The sequence below is a fragment of the Eucyclogobius newberryi genome, unplaced genomic scaffold (assembly GCF_026437365.1).
Source record: "Eucyclogobius newberryi isolate DKJ021-1_F unplaced genomic scaffold, fEucNew1.0.hap1 SCAF_6, whole genome shotgun sequence".
Taxonomy (NCBI): Eukaryota; Metazoa; Chordata; class Actinopteri; order Gobiiformes; family Gobiidae; genus Eucyclogobius; species Eucyclogobius newberryi.
Genome location: NW_027316278.1, coordinates 26,324,633 through 26,344,632, shown reverse-complemented (window position 1 = coordinate 26,344,632; position 20,000 = coordinate 26,324,633). Strand labels below are relative to the sequence as shown.

General features: G+C 39.3%; 1 protein-coding gene across 2 annotated transcripts in view; it reads right to left on the bottom strand.

Moving 5' to 3' along the window:
• kremen1 (kringle containing transmembrane protein 1) overlaps positions 1-20,000 on the bottom strand; it is a 79,075-nt gene that overhangs the window by 41,068 nt on the left and 18,007 nt on the right. Inside the window, exon 2 of one of the 2 annotated variants that reach the window (XM_072432631.1) lies at positions 10,245-10,407. In XM_072432631.1, the coding sequence (XP_072288732.1) occupies positions 10,245-10,407 (163 nt within the window). Of the gene's footprint in view, positions 1-10,244; positions 10,408-20,000 lie in introns of those variants that run through there. The other variant, XM_072432630.1, reaches the window with a different exon arrangement.

Genomic DNA, 20,000 nt, shown 5'->3' with positions numbered 1-20,000 from the left:
GTTTGAGGCGACCGGCTGCTCTTCGTACAGGGAAAGTCGTTTCTGCTCTTCTCATCTGGATTCTTGTTACCAGCACTCTAGCTCTCTCAAAGTCACATTGATGCTAAGTAAATATTACCGCACTTCTAAGCTGCAGGAGAGATTGAGTCCACATTTCTATGGACATCGTTGATACCGTTTTTGGACGGTCGCGGAGGCATCTTGAAATGCCCGACATGGTTGAGACTGTTAAGCAAAACACAACGTAACAGCCAGACGACATACCAGACCGGAAATGATTTTGCTTGAGTGACCGATACAGCAGCGGGGGGCTCAAATACTCAGAAAGTCCCTGTTTTCACTTACACCTTATCCCCGCCCACATCCATGAACTTAGTTGTGGTGATGTAAAACATGCAGACTCAGAGTGATACATATTGGGTTTTAAAATGTCACATAGACACGTTTCATAAACAAAAACACGTAATTGACAATTCACTGCTTGTTACAGTGAAATACAGGATGGAAGAGGCGGGGCTTGTCAGTTTTACAGTTTTGAACAAAAAGCTACTGGACCTATTTCTATTACGACGTTATTATTAAGTCGTTTTATATCAATACAATACAATGAACAAAAAATACTAAAATAGCCTGGAAAAAAATCCCACAAAAAACTACATATTTCGCCATTAAGTCAGTAAACAAACTGAATTAACCATCCAAGCCTTTAGGGGCTCTAAAATTATATCCATGAGATGTATAGCTGATGTATATCTTTTTTTTCCCGTTTGGACATAGTTTTTCACATCTATGTTGTTGTTGTTGTTGTTGTTTTGAGATCCTTTCCCATTTCACATCACACAACTTCAGCATCTACGGTTACAACGGTTGTTGTGTTGACACTAGATTTGTTTACCTGCAAACGTTGACACTGTATCATGAACAAAGATATGTTTGTGACTCCACCCTGTCACCTGTTTGTCAAGCCTCAAGGCACTGGTGAAAAAAAATAACACACACACACTAAAAATGGTTTTATCCAACCTAAACTGCCATTTTGCTCTCCTCTTCTCTCTTACAATCCTCTCATCGTGTAATAGCGTGATTTGAAATATGACTCTCGAGGACTCATCCACCACCACTCAGGTAATTTACAGCAGTTTTTAATCACCCCCTAAGGGAGCACATGTGAATTACAACCATCAGAATAACTGTAAAGAAGGATCCAGACCAGACCTACACAGCTAATGTGAAGGCCAGCGGCAACTTTTATCCCTAAATGATGTCGTGAGAGTATGATATTTCCCCTCCGAGCCCCCCGGTCCCCAAAATCAAGGCACATCACCTTACTCTGTCCTGAACTTTCACACACACACACACACACACACACACACACACACAAACACACACACACACACACACATGGGAACAGCATCCAAAAGACTGAGCCAAGCAGAGAAACAGAACCGATCTTGCCCCGGGCCACTGGAGCGTCTTTGAGAGTGACGAGGGAGCGGTGGGGGTAGGTACGTTTGGAAGGGAAAGGATTAGGGATCAGAGACGATGCTGTTGGAGGGAAATTAATTTGTGTAAGCCAGCAGTAGGTAAATGGTATAATTATAAGTTATTTTGTGGCTAAAAGCTTCCCTTAATTCATATTGCTGCAAAGGCATAAGAACATAACTTTTGACACAAATAAATAAAGTGCAGAAATACAAATATAGTAATATAGTAGGTAATATATATATATGTGGTGTGTGTTGAACAGGAAGATAACATTTCCACAATGTTTTTTTTCTCCATGTTTACCATATGGATTGGACAAAAAATTAAAAAAAAAAAATCTTGTAGACCCAATCTCTTGTTACTCGTCTCGTCCTTTTGAAGTTGTCTCTTGTCGAGTCCCTAATGTAAACTTAATAAGGCTTTGTATCTAAAGGTAGAGCAGATCATTATGGAAACCTTTGTTAATCTAATTGTGATAAATATATATATATATATATATATATAGTATATATATATACTTTTTAGCATACTTTATTTACTTTTTAAAGGCAAAGTTGTTTTTAAAACCCTCAAATACAACTTTCTAACTGACCCAAGTACAGTATACATACAATAGTAACATGTCAATCTACCTGCTTGCTCTTGCAACCAGTTTTCAGTGGTAAATGGCACAAATGGTTTTACAGTTTTAAGCTCTTGGGAGTTCTCAAAAATGCCAAAACAGACTTATTTAGATTATTATGTGGAAAAAGATACACAAATAAGTGATGAAATATGATTTGAGCAATGTGAAAAAATAATATTGTAACCTTTGCACATGTATTGAATGAAAGTATTGACTCCATTGCCCGAGGTTTTTGCTGTCAGAAGATGCCTGGACACTTAATTGGCACAAGTACTCCGATTAACTCCGAATGAGGCACAAACTTCACTACAGAGAACATTAAAGTCTCGTTCAGTTTATGTCGCACTAGTCCCGCTGCAGCAGTGCGGAATCAAGTGCCCAACATGTGAAAGCAGAGGCAGCTGGTCCGGGCTGGCCGCTGTTCAAAAGATTTAGCTCATTAACCATTTTCAACATACTTCAATCTGCAGATTTATGGACATGTGTAAAACGACTGGCACATGTAAAAAATACCTTAAAGAATTTGTATGTAAAACGCGGGAGGTACAGTTGAAATCAGGTTTGAGAAAGTTTGGGAATTAAGTGAAGACAGCTTTTCTAGTCAGACACTTGGAGGTTGGTCTGCAATATGCACCAAAGCAGCTTTTTCAGTCTCGATCAATTCAGATTTTTTTCATTGCAAAGTTAAATTAATGAAAGGTAATGGACAAATGATCAGATTTGATTACAATTTTGGAACATAGTTTCAGTCCAAGAAAGTTTGGATCAGGCAGGATGTAACAAAAAACACTGATAAAGGCTTTTCCATGTTAGATGTGATAGTTTAGAATGCGCAGCAGCCGTGGTCAATAAGCTCTGGGCCGATATGTAGGGACAATTTTAATCCTTTTCTCCAAAATATTAGAGCTGCAGATCGATTACCGTATTCTCCGCACTATATGGCGCACTTAAAAGCCTTTAGTTTTCTCAAAAAATGACATTCTCATTATATATGAAAAAAATGATCGAAAATAGACCATTCATTGACAGTGCGCCTTATAGTACGGAAATTACGGTAGTTGAATAAAAAGGGGGCGTGACAAAAAATCGAAACTATTCAGTATCTCTATGATTAGACCATGTATCTGAAACAAACTGCACCCAAAAAATTACAACTGCATGGGAGTTCATGCAGAAACAACTATATTTGTCTAATATAATATATCTATAAATATATATTTATACATAATATAGTAATATAAAACTTAAGACACTGTTGGTCGAGGCCTAAAGACTGACAGCCCTACAGCATATTTCAAATGAATACAAACGCAGTTATTATCTGTACTTTGCACTGCTCTGCGTAGTAAAAATATATCAAGGAACACTTTTTTCAATAGAACTTATTTTTATTAAAAAACAGTATTATCATATTTTGTGTCCTTTTCGCACTAAAGTCTTCATTAAAATGAAGCTTTATGTCTTTGAACCTTTAAGCAATTAGTCGACTCACGTTATATTCTAATCAACAGATTTCACCGTTGTCACAGAGAAGTACATGAACAACAGCAGAATAGGATGTAAAAAGCATTTAAAAAAATGATATCAACATAAATGAAACATGGAAATCTGCGAGGCGGATTTGAGGTCATCAGCAGCTCACTGAGGAAATACAGCTGAGGAGACGCTGTAATTGCCTGGGATGATTTGGCATGCAAAAGCCGTGTCTGCTGCTGCTCTTATGAATGCGTGTATTGACAAGGAGGCCTTTTATGTCATGTAGTCTGCTGTCGATTGTGGTTCTCAGACTGCCTACACAAGCAGATTACAAGGCTGGCATCTTGGGCTGTGAATTAACTACACTAAACCACACTTTTGTGCATCGGAAATAAAAAAATTCAGACTTAATTTAAAATGTTGAGACTTTGGCTTATTTAGCTCTCTTTGGTATTGTATTCTGTTTTTTTGTGTGTTTAAAGTTTGAAAATTGGGGGTAAATAAATAAATACAAATGACACACACACACACACACACACTATATGCACTTGTATCTTTGTGGACATCCATTACTGAAAAATGCACAATACAATGTGATATAAAAATGTTCAGTACAAAATGATAAATGTTTAAGTTTTACTAGGATTTCATAGTAATTGGTCATTTTCATTTCCCATGGTCTCATTATAACCTTGATAGCAGAACAATTTGTATCATTGAGAGACAGTGCACGTATATGGATTTATTCAATATACTGTATTGCATTATTACTAATATAGTTTCAGTCCATGCGTGCAAGTCAAAGTGATGGAAAAACACTTTGTTAAGCAATGATAAGCAATCTTTTTTGTCTTTCTATCTTGGTTGGAAAGTCACCTCAAAGATCTACATATAAACACGTGTATGGCCTGACCGTCCGATGCCACGCCTTTGTTTGAAATGCGAGTACAATGTCTGCTTATTTCCAAGGCAAATTGTTCTGCATGGATCAGTGGCTCTTGTAATTCCCGCTTTTTTCCCTGCGGTTGATCTCTAACTCCTTAGCGCTGTCCATCTTGTTTTGGACACCTCTATTAACTTGTTCCATTTAACCTGCTCGGCACAGTGAGGTCATAATGCACTTTTAGTTGTAGCACAAGTCTGTCCCTGGCGTCACATCGATTCCATTACAATCAACTTGAAGAGCGCCATTCACTCTGGCATTTCTATTATTTCATAAGCACGACAAATGCATGGCTGACACTCATAACAGTCGGATTAAACGTAATGTGGAAAGATTTGTTTTCCGATGTGCAAATTTGGAATCACAAATATTAAGTTTCATTAGAAAACTGTCAAAGAACAAGGTGATAGTTCTGCACTGCAATTTTCCATTGAATTCACTGCATAATCAAGGCATTTACAGACAGATTTTTAGAACATTATTGATAAAAAGAGAAACAAAGATTGGTTCTGTTCATAGTTTTTATGGACAGAATTTCTAGGCGCAGTCAGGGGTCGGAGGGTGTCCGGTTTGGGGACCACAGGATCTCATCTCTGCTGTTTGCAGACGATGTTGTCCTGATCAAACCCGGACCTGCAGCATGCACTGGGACGGTTTGCAGCCGAGTGTGAAGCGGCTGGGATGAGAATCAACACCTCCAAATCAGAGGCTATGATTCTCAACCAGGTGGGTGGCCACGTGGAGGAGTTCAAGTATCTCGGGGTCTTGTTCACGAGTGAGGGAAGGATGGAGCGTGAGATTGACAGGCGGATCGGTGCAGCGGCTGCAGTGATGCAGTCGCTGCATCGGACCGTTGTGGTGAAGAAGGAGCTGAGTCAAAAGACAAAGCTCTGGATTTACCGGTCACTCTACGTTCCTGCCTTCACCTATGGTCATGAGCTTTGGGTAATGACCGAAAGGACAAGGTCGCGGATACAAGAGGTCGAAATGAGTTTCCTCCGGTGGCTGGGCGCTCCCTTAGAGATAAGGTGAGGAGCTCAGTCACACGGGAGGAGCTTGAAGTAGAACCGCTGCTCCTCCACGTCAAGAGGAGCCAGCTGAGGTGGCTCGGGAAACTCTTGCGGATGCCTCTTGGGTGCCTCCCTCGGGAGGTGTTTTCGGACATGTCCCACCGGGAAGAGGTCCCGGGGAAGACCCAGGACACGCTGGAGGGACTATGTCGCTCGGCTGGCCTGGGAACACCTCGGGATCCACCCGGAGGAGTTGGAGGAAGTGTCTGGGGAGAGGGGAGTTTGGGAGTCCCTGCTTAGACTGCTGCCCCCACGACCCGGCCCCGGATCAACGGAATAAGATGGATGGATCAAACAAAGATCTGGATATTAATTTAGCCACTATCGCCTTCCACTAGTCCTGCAAATAACAACAGCCTTTGAAAAGCACTTACAAAAAATGAGACGTATCTCAGTATTGATCTGTGGCTTAACGGTTGTAAGTGAGGTAAATAAATCATCCTCTGATTATTTTAATTAGCATTATTATGGCTATTTAAAAACACTATAATTTGGTATCTCGTAAACTCGTAAAAAAAATGATTGATTACATAACCGGCATTGCATAAGCACATAATCATGCCAACTAAAGTAAATACAATCTCGGTTTATTACTTTTGATTTTTAATGAGGTAGAATAATGGTTGTTTATCTAATTAAAAGTTGAATCGAGCTGCTTGGCCAAAACGTTAACATTTGCACAAAAGTAATAACATGAGTGGTCGTTGCGTTTGGTTTACTCAAACATCATTCCCAAATCATGTTGCTAATTTCAAGATTCAAAACTGAGGGGTGTAAAATTCCATCTCGATATGAAATTAACTGCGAACAAATGGGATAATGCCTGGGTTTAGACTCGCCCAATAAAACTGCGCTGGACACAAGTGCTTTTGTCCTTTAGCTGAAACTTTTGCCTCAGAATAATGTGACATTTCCCCTCTGCCTCCTCACTGCGTTTTCACTGGACGATTTTACAGCCGGTAATAAAGATGAAATGTGGTGAGCTGATGGACTGTTTCTCTGCGAGCCCCTCTGCTCGAATCAGCACAGAGAAAACATCAGCTACAAGAGGCGCTTCTGAATACTTCTGCCCTACATGCGACGCTGTACGGCACTGGACGGTGAGCAGGTTTCTAAAGTATTTTGAGCTGATCCTTTTCCTCCAACGTCTTCTAGAAAGTGACGTGCAAAGTATAGGACTGCAATCACAATCGGATCAAAATTGCAATTTGAATGGATGTCATTACCAGTATCATCATTTACTCCAGAAACAACAAATGATCCTGTCTTATTCTGCATAAAAACTGCTAATATTGTTCAAACATGCTCTGAAATTCATGGTATTCTTTTATTAGTTTGTCAGTTCTATTTCGATTTCAGACTATTTCAGTCTTTTTGTCAATTCTCCTAATCGCAATACTTGTCAGATAAAAAAAATATATATATTTTTTCCCAAATCAGACAGCCCTAATGTAAAGTTTATGCCGTATCATCACATAAAAGGACAATACAAACAGGAAAAACTCTCCACAAACAGATATTAAGTTTTTGTTTTTTGACTATACAATCTGAGTGTTCAGCATTCACAACTCACAACTCAAGGCCAACCAGCCTAAACATTTCCCTCAGGTTAGACGAATGGGTCAAAACATGGGGTAAATGTTCCTATGGGGACAGAAAAATATATCTTAATGCTAAAAAAGATGCTAAACAAAATACAAACGAATATAGCTGCGATATGACTGATTTTCAAGTTCACAGCTACAACTTTGGAACCTCATTTGAATTGCAGGTGCATGCTTTGTAAATTGGCACATTTGCAAGACAAAGTGATGCAAAAACACCCAGGGCCTCCCATATGGCCCTGGAGGCTCCAGAGACAGCCTCGTGCCTGTGACGGGATTAAAGGCTGGTCTGATGCTCCTAAACAACTTCACACCCTCAGTCCCAAGCTGTCCCCATGAACACATACTTGACCCAGAGCGGGACATGCCACAGATGCCTTTCCCCGTCTTCTCACAATGGAACGGCCCACATGCACCGCTCTGGCCTCTGCTCAAGTCGGGAAGTCAAATCTTAGTTTTAGGATTGTTGGGAGGAGAAACAGCGTGATTTGATGTACAGGCCCATCACGATAACTACAATTTATCGTTTGAGGAAAGATAGCAGTGTTTAGATGTTTATTGTGTACTTTTTTGTGTTTCTTTCTTTATTTTTGGTTTTGTTGTCGATGATGAAACTTCTAAAACGATCAAGAGTCTTACTTAATCCTGACATCAACATTTCAGATGTCGGAGAGAAAGTGAGCGAAAGATACAGCTGTGATGGAAAAACAACAAAAGATGTTGATTTTGAACTTGAATAACCATAGCACATCATGTTTAATGTAATGTGTGAACTTCGGTCAGTCGGAATTCTCCTCATAAATTATTGAGATTCCCCTCCAGTTCTCGTCAAAACAAATCAGCCCGGTGCCACTTCAAAGCATTGCTGCGTTCCCAATTTACAACCATGACTTAGAGAAATGTTTTAGCGGCTTTGGAATCAAGAGGAAGGGGCTGTGCCGGGCTCTTAAGCAATGCCAGCCAAGCCAATGTTCTGAGTGGCTGTGTAAATTTGTAAATTGTATATGCTGTTCACAAGCCTGTGTTATGGACATTCAAAGCCACTGTGTCCAGAGACATTTGTATGGATGTGGCCTTTAGTTACCTCAGTCAGCTAACATTTGTATTCGTCCACTCATCATTTTTGGGGATTAAAAACAACTTGAATGTTCAGTATGAGAAGGCATGGTGTGAGTGAGGTGGCGTTTTGCGAATACAAGCATTTACTAGTTGCCATGGGAAAATTAAAGGCCTATGAGTGTCAAAAATATTAAATGTTATTAAAATTGTTTTGAGTGCTTTTGCCACAGTAACGCCCACTTCAACGTACATATGACAGGTCTTCATGGTTTTCTAAGTCTGACTCTGTTTGGTGATATAGAATCTGTGGTAAATATGTATGATGATAGTTTACGTCAGTCGAGTTGCAGTTTGTGAAGGAAAATAAAAGTTGAAAATTACAGGAAGTAGAGCAAAGTTCTAAAATATTGTCCCTCTGTCTTTGTCGTCAAAAAGTGACGTTCCAACCAAAATTAAGGGAATTTACAGTTTAACAATTGAGTTTAAACAATAATTTTACAGTTTAACAATTGAGTTTAAACAATAATTTTACATAATAACCTAATTTATTGTATGTCTGTGTAAGCAAACAGCTATATTTTAGCCAGTTTTCTCTTCTATTCCCATTTTTACTCATTAGTCTATACAAATTTAAAGTAAAAAGACAGATATCGCTGAAAATTGTTTGATATTGATACTTGTAACAGTTTTTGTACCTCTACCAATGTCACATAGGCTGCCCATGCCCAGCCAGGAAGTAACATTATACACCAAAGTTGTCAAACTGGAGAAAAAAAAGGCAAATGTTTTAGTCAAATGAATTGCTCATCAATGCACGGAGCATCTATTTCATTGGCCAAAAATGTCACTACGTCCACAATTTCCAGGATGAGAGGTGGAGCTTTGTGAACACTCCAGACCTGTTTGTGTCCTTGCCTTGACAAGGCTAAATGTGCTGTGAAGGTCCTCCCCAATACAATATTCAGTGTGTGCCTCAGTGCATCTATTGTATACAAATGTGATGAAAAATAACATGCGTATGAATTATTCAAGTGCTTTGTTTGGTGAGGTCAAGGCTCATTGCAGTGAGGTCAGGATTTAGCTTGTCTACTTATTGGTTTGCATATTCCTGCATAAGTTATGTCCGTAATAAGGGACATGCATCATTAAGCTTGTCCCAAAAGTAAATCAAAGAGGTGGTGTCGATTCAAAGAGTAAAGGCCAGAGTCCTACCTTGGATAAATATTAATAATAACACACTTGTGTAACCAACATTGGTTGTGTTTACTCTGCCACAGAAAATAAAATATTAATGGAAGACTAACTCTAATTTGGAACTGTCCTGTTAAACATTTATACAAAATGTTGGTTGCTTTATAATAACACCTTTTACAACTTTAAATAACCTCAATAACAATATTTTATTAACAGTGATTCAGGCTTAGTAACTACTAAATGAACAATTTAGGAGTGAGGGCATTTATTAAGTAAAATGTATGCTCTTTGGTTATACTTTAATAAGGCTTTTAAAAGTGCAGCAATTATAAAGTTTTACCTACAGTTTAAATTGTATTTGAATGGTTTCATGGTTGTGGAATGACCCTTTTGAAAATCTTCCTTTTAAAATAGGAAATGACAACACCGTATTTTCCACACTATAAGGCGCACTGGATTATAAGGCGCAGTAAGCGAAACAAAGTGTCAGTGAGCACAACCAGAAGTGCACCTTATAGTGCGGAAAATATAGTATTTTAAACACAGAAGCCTTCTTATGAATCTACTCTGAAATCAATGTACAATGTAGTGACAGAATGTATTAATTATGTAGTTCTTTCAACAATATCAAATTGTGGCGATGTGTTTTACAGTTCTATTCATGCGTTTCAGTTTGCTGTTTACAGACAACATTTGAGAACTTTTGCCCATCCAAAAGACATGATATTTTGTGAAGTACTTATTTTCATCACTCTGAAACCCATGAAGACTTGGCCACCGATGCTCACCTGCAGTAGTTATGGCTGCCCAGTCCTCCCTCTCCGTTGGGGTATTTGAGCGTGTTGTACGGGTGCTGAAAGGTCTCATTCCAAAACAGACAGGATTTACCCCCATGCAGGCTGGTCACGTTCTGAAACCCTCTGTAGTCCTCTCCGTTAGCAGTGTAGCACTCTGCAAAGAATAAAAAGGAGAAGGATGTTAGATTAAAACTTGGCCTCTCACAAAAAGAACGTTTAATAAGTTCTAAATCAAAAGCTTGGGTGAAGCCTTGAGCGCGCCGTATAAAAGACAACCACATGTGTGACCAGCTTTATTGAGAATCTGTTTTTAGTGAAGTGTTTATTAAAAATTTTGCAGCGATCATAAATGATACAGCTCGAATAACTGTTTTCTCTGCCTCGGATTAATCCATTTTAGCTCCAGCCAAAAGTGATCCATCGCATTGTTCTAATTAAAGTCGTCATTACACGCACCGAAGAAAGCCTCAGAGATATACAGTAAAAGCAAACACGGCTTGGGTTTCCAGCTTTCCAAGAAGAAGAGAACCATATGGCCAGACGAGCGCGGGACGGAGTGAGAAAGGCAGCGAGCAGGGTTCCCAAGGCAAAACAATGGCTGGTGCAGGACGTTTTCGCCCCCGAGAGAGACGAGTCGGATAAACAATGTGTGATGGGAGTGAGATGACGAGCCATCCGCGCACACCGGCCTCGGGGGGACCCTTTAGCGAGGCTTAATCACCAACCAATTCCATGTTTGATTGCATTATGGGAACAAATATTAATCGACAAGTGACAGCTATGATTATAGACGCCGACAAATGGTGCTTGCACAGCTGCTGACGCCTTCAGGATATTCTTTGTATTTTAGAGAATGATTCTTTTCAGGGAAATGTTGTTGGTTTTTTGAGATAAAACTTACAAGAAGGTAAGATCACAATACTTTAGAGCATATATCACATTTTAGATTGTATCACTAACTATCACCAGTCACCACTATCTGTAAATACTGGGCCTATCCACATGAAAACAGTAGCACAAAGTTCAATGCGTAAATAGCCTCAAAAATCTGTACTATTCAACACCAAATACGTGGTTGTTGTCAGTTGAAAAGACAGTAATATGGCAAGTTTGTGGAGCCAATCCCAAACAGATAAAAATAAAGTGCAACATTTGTGGATGTTTTGGATATTTCTTTCAAAAGCAACCAATATTGAATTATCATTGATTACATGTTTCAGAAGACCACAATCAATGTCCCAGTCTTTTCCAGCTTCAATCTGTTGTTGCAAGATACGAAATGAAGGGGTAGTGTCAAAATTCATAAAATAGATTCTTTTGAAAATGTCACAAGAAAAACGCTACACTCTTCCTGTCAATCATAGCAGAACACGACAAAAACAAGGCGGACTTGTTTGGCCCGTATCCATGGTGTCTTGTTGCTATGTAAGTGGTTAGCCAATGACCAGAGCCTCTCATCAAACCACGCAGTCTGAGCCCATGATGAGGTAATGCATATGACAATCATTACACCCCTCAGTGAAGCAGCTGTGCTCCAGGACCATTTTGTTTTCATAAGTTGACTTTAATAGTCTATAGAGTTGAGCCATTTTTGTTACACTAAGAATCAGACGTGAGAGACTCGAGTCACATGACCAGACTTGAGTTGCAATTCTCATGGCTTGAGACTTACTTGTCTAATGTACCAAAAAGACTTAGCACTTGCCATTTGACTTTGACTTGAGCTATTGACTTGGAGTGACTTGAGCCATGTGCTCCTCATACTTTCGGTTTCACAAAGCAAATTCAAATCCCTTTAGGAGGGATGGTGGAAATGTAAAGATGCCACAAGATGAATTCTGAGTTCACAAACTTGAGAATCCATTAGCCTTCAGCTGATTCTTTTCCAGTAGTTTAACAGGCCAATCACATGGCCTTTAGGGTCCAATGGGACTGGAACCAATCACAGAGCAGCATTGTGGCGGTGCCGATTCATAAAAAAAATATCCGGTCAGATTTATAATGCTTTATAGTCCATAGAAACGCTGTTAAGCACAAAGCGCTAAACTCAAAGTGAACGTAACCCCAGTGTTTCACATATTGTTACTTCCTAGTTGGGCATGAGCAACAGTGTACATATATATTATGTAAATAAGAGCAAAAATGCATCCAAATGATTGTTTAAACTTAAGTTACGTGTAAATTGTACCTGAATGTTCAATGGAAAGTTGTTTATTGATGACATAAGTAGAGGGATTCTGTTTATTTTTTAAATGTCTTCACAAACTGCATCTTGACTGATGTAAAACAATGATAACTATTTAACACAGATTCTTTCCCACCAAACTGAGCCATAATTAGATAAACAAGATAACCATGTGCATTTAAACATGGAGGAGCTTCATGGATTTCTGAAGAGGCCATTTGAGCTTGAGAAGAAGAAGGACTAAATATGGAGGATTATGGAAATATGCCAAATGAATACAGACATATTACAGCATTGGTTTAGCGGAATATAGACAAGTTTATCAACTTTAACTTTATTTGGACAACATCATGAGGAAATATGAATGTATATTGTGATATCTTCTGGAAAGATAACATAAAAAAGTTTCCTTTCTGTTTACGTTTTCTTGCCACAGCAACAGAAAACACAGCTATTGAAAGTTTGGCAGCGACACAATCGGCCCAATCATGAGTCACAGCTCCCGAAACCAATCATGATGGTTAGTGCCCAGTCAGAGAGGATAACATCAGGCAGACAGGGCCCCTCACTGCATCCCCAACAAGCTCACACCCTTCAACTATCTCCCTTCAAAAACTTTCCTCGGGAGTGTAATAATGCTGACACGGTGCTAGAATTGAAAGTTGATTTTGATTTTAGGCTAAATAATCGTAGTTTTGTTCATCTTACCATGTGGTCTCATACTAGATTTGATATAGTTCAAAACCATTCTACACCGATTCAAGAAAGTCCTAATTTGCCATAATTCATTGCGATACTTGTTCAATTGAGTTTTAATATCCAAAAGGTATCAGGTTATCATATTTTTGGAGTGTAATGATGAAGTTTTGCCCACACATGGTCTGCTTGGAACAGCTCACCGCTTGGCAATCAGGGCTGCTCTACTGTGGCCAAGTGTGCCTTCCAAAACGAGATGGTAAATATGGCGGTAACTTGCTACCAGGAGGGGCCCGAGGAGGGGCCCGAGGAGGGGAGAAGTGTGTTCAATGTGGTTTGGAGGCACCATTTGCTTGTGGTGGGGAATGGGAAGTAGCAGACTTAGATATATAGTGAAGCCAACACAAAGATAGATGGGATGATTAATGAGCCCTGAGGAACGCCACACATCTATTAAGCTATTAAGCTAAATGGAAAAGGCAGGTCTTACTGTGCTGATGCTATGGGAGTACAGACTTTATTGTAACTTATTATTATTTTTGTAAAACTTGAAATGAACATCTGTCATAGTTATAGTTTAGTCCAGCTGTGCTTTTGAACTGATAGCATGGATTAGCCTTGGTTTAGTACGACTTTATCAGGAATTGTCATTGATGTTGATAGATGGAAATTAGTTACAAGACAGATAAAATGCATGAAATTACATAGAACATTTGACATTCAAAAGATACAATATTTAGTTTTGAATTGTGAATTGCAATTGGAAACGGAGCACATTTTTCATCACGTTGACAGCCATGAACAACATAAGCTGCGGGTCACAACCGTAAAAACAATCTATACACAGTAATAACATGTTGCTTATTTATCATTCAGAGGAACATTTAAAAAATAAAATTAGACCATGACTATTTTGGCTTTACTCTCCCTTCCAAACACACCCTGCATCCCCTCTCAACTTGTCACCAAGCAACTGTTGCACCCTCGTCACACAGGCCCAGACTTTCTTGTGGTTTCATCATGGGCCGTGATGAGAAACAGAGCTAACCGCTGCATGAAAGATGGGGGGAAAAGGCTGGGGAAAAAAATCCTATAAAATACATGCACATCCACAAATAGAAAAAGTCAGGGAAAACGGAAAGAGGAGGACTCGCCCTCAACCAAATCTTGCACCACCCCAGCAACGAAAACGGCACAGCGAAGTATCTAATCGCTCTGTTATTATATTTGTTGGGATTTGTGGCTAATGGCTTCCACATTGTGTATTAAAATGGGAAACAGCGCGATAAGGGGGGTCCGAATGAGGATGGGGAGTGGGGAGGGGGGTCGTCCATGTGATCTGAAGAACACAAACAAACAAAGTCTACACACAAATGAGTTGTGCGAATGCATTGCAGGATCACACACACACTGCACTATTTGTTGCGAGCGATGAAAAGCAGTTAATTACAGATGACTTGCAGAGGGCTGACATAAAGAACTTCCTTCCATCTTTATAATAAGCTTGTGAGCTCTGAGGACAGTGAAGTGGCTGTACGAGAAATACTCTTCTTCAACTTGCGCAATGTTTAATGGTTGACAAGAAAAATCCATGGCGCAACAAACTTAATCACAAAAAGGCTAGTTTACTCAATCAGTCTTTATTCTGTCCAAATTTATCCTTGTTTTGGTGTTGATTTATCATTGATTGACAAGTAAATAAAGTAATTCACATTTTAGTTTTCATTTAAATGAGCTTAGTGTCTCAATGTTGTGCTTGAATATCCTTTTTTTCCTCATATGGTGCACTCCCAGTTGATGATAGGGTGCCAGCGTATACCGTATCCATTTGTAGTGACGACATGTTCGATACATGGAAACTTCAGGCTTTCCAAAAACAACAAATGAGCAAGATAGAAATTGAAATGACAGATGATTAATACGCAATGTGCAACAATATGGCTCCTCTTTGCGGGGTCCTGGTACCGATTACTGATGCGGTGCTCATTAATGTCAGTATAGTCAGAACAGGGGCCAGGGCCGGGCCAAACCAGGCCAGATGTAGTGGGCTGTGGAGTTCTTTACTATGAGATGCAGCTGGCAACAGTTGAAGCCTGGTCCACCCTTAACAACATCCATTTCCACATCAAAACCACATCAGAAGATTCTGGGTCAGGACAGATTGGAATGGGGCTGTCCGTGCATGTGATATGCTCTCAATCAGGGGAAACGCAGACATTATTTGAAACATGCCTTAGCTTATTTTTATATGAATGTTACTCTGACAAATATATGTCATACATTTTAAAAAGTAATACTGCAGTAAAAGTTGTAGCAGTAGCAGTAGTAGTAGTATTGCTAGTATTATGAGGAACAGTCATTATTTTAGCTTTTATTGCAGCACTAAGATAAGTGAAAATACAAAAGCATTTGATTTGTTGTAATATCTTCTTTGATTTGTATTATTCTATCTTTAATTTATGCTATTTTGAAGTAGCTTGACTTCAAATCCTATTTATTTAGGTTACCGTAAATATTTAGTTTTCACACAATAAAGTGATGAATATACTTCGGTAGAGGGTGGCAAAAGACCGGGCTTTTTGTGCAGAAAGTAGTCAAATCGCACTTGAACTGGTTTGCTGTGGCGACCACTGAAAAAGGAAGCAGCCAATTTGTAGAAACTGGTAGTTAGGTCTATTATTTAACTACTGCGTTCTTGCCTTTTACAACTTACTACCGGTACTATTAGTGCAAGTTCTATTTTGGTTATTGCGACTACTTCAACTACTTTCACTGGTGACCATGTTTTAATTGTCCCAGAACAGGAGTGGGGCGGTGACACAGAAGTTAATGCCTACTTTAGCACCTTTAAGAGCCCTTAAAGGTGCCCTTGTGTCAAAGTTACCAGGAATAAAGCCGGGGAACTTCCAAAGCGCTGCTAAAAAGTGCCTATAACTTCAATCTCCACACAATGTCTCCTCAGTAGGATTTTACAGTCCCGCCTTTTATTTCATGCTTTTGTCAAAGGTTGTAGCCCCCAGATAACCAGGCCGTAAAACCAAGGCTTCATTCAGTCCGAAAATAGACTGCCTCACCGCCATTCTTCCACCACCTCCTGAGTTCACGTCCACAGGAGCCACAAACCAACAGGAGTTCGTGCCAAATTTGACTAGCACCTATAAAACACAGGCCCGGCTCATTCTAGAATGCCCCTATTATTTAAATCTGTAATGGAAAGGCTTTAATCTGCTGGAACTGATGGTGGACTGCCAGAATAAAAAGTTAGTTTGATCTTGGTCGTCGCCATAGAGCGGAAAGCATGCACGATTTTTGGGAACAAATTGCTGTTGTCTGGTTTTAGATTTAGCTTTATGTATCAGTGTGAAAACAAAACATGAGCAAATACAAAGAGAGTGCATTTGCAGAATTGTTGAGGACGCCGTGGAATAAGCTCAGCCTCTACTAGATGTTATTGCTTTGCTATATATGTACCGGCAATATAAATATTGGTGTTGCTCCATACCATAAATATGTTTGTGAGCATTAAATAAAGAATAACAAATAACTGTACCCGTAGTAAACAGTAGTATAGTTCCAAAAAGTATTAAATAGTATTGTGTGGTACAAGGAAGGGCTTTTGGTGTAGAAAGTGAACCTGACAAATACAGAAGAAAATATACAACTGCTTTCATAACAAAGTATTAGTACTGTTACTAATTAACCAACAAGGAGATCATGGGTTAGATTCCCGGGCCAGACCAACATTACATGATTTCTCTGGGTGGAGTGTGCATGTTCTACCCGTGTTACCGTAGGTTCTCTCCAGCTTCCTCCCACCGTCCAAACACATGCATGTTTTAGGTCAATTGGCAACTCTAAATAGCCCCTAGTGAATGAATGTGAGAGTGAAAGGTTGTCTGTGTGTCTCTGTGTTAACCCTGTGACGAGCTGGCCCCTGTCCAAGGTGAACCCTGCCTCTGGTCACCTGCGACCCCGAACGGGAACAAGCAGTAGAAAATGAATGAATGAACAATCTTGATTTTCTTTTAGATTTAATATTTTTCTTTTTGGTCTGTCAGTATAGATTTCTTGAACATACACACGACAGACTTTTAGTAAGTGCCTTTTAACACAGAAATAACCCAATGTATTCCTCCAAAGGCTGTGGACTCCTCAATTTAAAAAAAAAAACAAGCATTCCACTGACGATTAGACATGACATCAATCTTGATTAATATTTGATTAATTTCCCAGCCCTACAAAGTGTTATTAGAGCTACTTCTATTGTGGTTAGTGCAACTACAGTGAATCTATAGTTACAAATCTGGAGTACTACTATTACTAACAATAGTACTTCCATTACAGCTTACTGATACCACATTCTAAACTCTTAAAAAGTATCTACATCGTAAACTATAGATGAAAAGAATGTATTCGTGTTACTTTTCCCCACACAACGATGACATTGACGTAAAAGCAGCCCAGATGGATGCACTTGCATTTGGTGGCATCACTGGACCGGGATGGAATGAGATGGGACAATTTTGAGTTTAGTTTGGCAGTGGTTCAGGCAGTGACTGATGGCTTGCGTGCCCAACGATGACGTAAAGGACGTTCAGGGACTCGCACAAAGCCCAAGGGGAAAAAACAGTTGGCAAAATGTTGACACCAAAGAAATGCCAACTAAACTGACAGTTTCCTCAAGACATGCTGTCGAACATGATTAAAGTAGTCGTGTAGGTTCTTGCCGTTGCTAACACCCTTTTATCGTAGCAACCTTCAGGTGAGAGTGTTAAATAAAGAGGAAATGTTACGCTTGCTTCACACAGGCCGCTAAACCTGCTCTGACACTGCTGGAAACAAAGCTTAAGACCATAGCTAGGTGTTATATCGTCGCATGCAACACTGTAATTTCATTCTAACAGCCAAAAACTAAGAGTAACTTAAGAAGCAACCTCTCAAACAAGGATAAAATGTGATATTTCTGATTTTCATTTACATACTTTTACAATTGTGTGCGAAATTGGAACCAAACTGAAGACATTTACATACGTTTTGCACATTTCTGAATACAGCTGTGCAATTAATCACATTTTAATCAAGATGCACTATTTTCAACAGTAATTAGGCGCGTTTGGGGTAAACAAGACCTCCGCAGATCCGATCAGTGTTGGACGACGGTGGTGTTTCCTCTTTAACCCTATTGGTCTGCACGAGGCTGCTGGCCGCTCTCATTGGACACTTCTACTCTCATCAGTCATCCAGGCGAGGGGCAGCTAAACACGAACATGTCCACAGCCAATGTCAGTAAAACCAGAGAGTACAAACTTTCAAATCCTTTTTTTAGATGTCTGCATTTGTATTTCCAATCTATATTTGAATTTCCATGTCTATTTTTTTTTTATATTCCTGTGTTTTTATTACTATTGTGTTCTGCAGTTTGGTCTACTCTGTTGTTTTTGAAGTGCAATAGAAATAAAGTTGGATTGGATTGGATTATTTGTGCTGAGAAAATATATATTGATGCTCATTTTTATTAGTTTGAACTCGAAAATGGATTGACCATTATGAGGGAAAACATTTCTGTCTTATATCGCCCAGATCTATTTCTAGGGAGAATACAAAAACTATACTGAGATTTGTGTCAATACGTCCCAATACTGAGACATACATGTAAAAAAATGTAAAAATGTATGTTGAAGTAAACCCTAAAAACGGATCATTTGTAAATAAAACCACAAGCTAATGAACGAGTGGTCTTCATCTTGTAAATAAAACACTGAGCATTAAGACAAAGACCAGTTTACGACCCTGCCAATACTTAACCCGGCCTATAATTTTCTTCTCTCAGTTCGTAGCTCCCTTGAAGGCTACTTAGCACTTCCCCTGTTACAAAGCAAAGGCCAACAAAAGTTCAAACTTGTAAAATGAACAGCACATTGAAACACAAACACAAGGCAAACACAACTACAGAGATTTCATTTTGAAATAAACCTTACCGCTGGCACACTCTCTTTCAGTTGCAAACAAACAACCAACACAGAGCTGAACTGAGAATAGAAAAAGGAAAAACATGTTGGATTTTTTTTTCTGTGAGCAAAACAGCACTTCTCCATCTGGGTTCCTCATTGCCTTTGATAAGCAGAGGATCTACGGCTCGGGAGGCAAAACATGATGGTGCACAGTTGCTAATGGCTGTGCGCGCCTGCATGGGGGTGTTTGAGACTTGTCCGTTTTGCCTGTAAAAAGGATAATGGGTAAAATGATCTCTCAGTCAACTTGTGCTGTCAGGTCGCCTCTGATAAGCACATGCATCAACAGCATTCAGTCCTACCCACATCATTCCACCCTTCTCTGTCTCTTTCCCTGTCTCTCGCTTTCTCTCTCTATTTTTGTTGTGTACTCTGTCTTTGGAAAGTGCTTTTATTAGTGTTATGAATAATTCTTATATATTATTTATGTTTGTTGTTCCTACTCCCTGTCTTTCGTTCTTGTTTTTGTTATTTTTAAGTGAATTGAAAAGTACTATATGCGTACTATACAGTGGTGGAAAGTGAAAAAGTACGAAAGTAAAACGATTGTACTTAAATCGTTTTTAGAGTAAATACTACGCTACAGTTGAGACCAAGTATCTGTACTTTTCATTCACTACAATTTTGAACAGGACTGAAAAGCAGAGAGTACTTTTCATTTGATTTAAGGAGTTGTTTATTGCATGTTCACGGTGAAAGTTTAAAGCTCAAGTCTCGGCTTTATGCAAACAAAAATATACACATAAAAATCACTTGAATGATTGAGAAATTGATTCAAATTGACCTTTGCTGACCTGCACAATTCTTTATCAAAATCACTGCATTTAACACTTCAGCAGATCTCAAAATCTGTAT